The 454-nt window shown below is 62.8% G+C and overlaps 1 protein-coding gene across 2 annotated transcripts in view; it reads right to left on the bottom strand.

Annotated features, from left to right (window-relative positions):
* SMAD3 (SMAD family member 3) overlaps nucleotides 1-448 on the bottom strand; it is a 116,753-nt gene extending 116,305 nt beyond the window's left edge. For both annotated transcript variants that reach the window (XR_001361275.1, XM_005862078.1), the window contains exon 1: nucleotides 234-448. Coding sequence is in view for 1 of the 2 variants with exons in the window: in XM_005862078.1 (XP_005862140.1) it covers nucleotides 234-439 (206 nt within the window). In the remaining variant the exon portion in view is untranslated. The remainder of the gene's footprint in view (nucleotides 1-233) is intronic.
* Between the last annotated feature and the right edge of the window lie 6 nt (nucleotides 449-454).

Genomic DNA, 454 nt, shown 5'->3' with positions numbered 1-454 from the left:
CAGCTTCCTGGAGTGGGGGCGGCCCATTCGAGCAGCACCCCCTTTCCGGGAGGTGAAAAGTGAACGTGAGGTCTGAAAGTGAGAGTGCCGCGTGGAAGGCCCAGGCTTGAATCTTTGCAAACCCGGGGAGGTTTTGTTTGGGGTCCCCTTTCCGCCCGCGCTCCCACCTACACACACACACACACACACACACACGCACACGCACACGCACACGCGGGCGCCCGGGCCCCCACCTGGGGATGGTGATGCACTTGGTGTTGACGTTCTGCGTGGTGATGGCCTTCTCCAGCTCGTCCAGCTGCCCCGTCTTCTTGAGCTTCTTGACCAAACTCTTGACCGCCTTCTCGCACCACTTCTCCTCCTGCCCGTTCTGCTCGCCCTTCTTCCAGCCCAGCAGGCGCTTCACGATCGGGGGGGTGAAGGGCAGGATGGACGACATGGCTGGGGAGGGCGC

Source organism: Myotis brandtii, unplaced genomic scaffold (genome assembly GCF_000412655.1).
Source record: "Myotis brandtii unplaced genomic scaffold, ASM41265v1 scaffold160, whole genome shotgun sequence".
NCBI lineage: Eukaryota > Metazoa > Chordata > Mammalia > Chiroptera > Vespertilionidae > Myotis > Myotis brandtii.
Note: the sequence above shows the minus strand (reverse complement) of the source record. Positions and strands in the feature narration are given on the sequence as shown.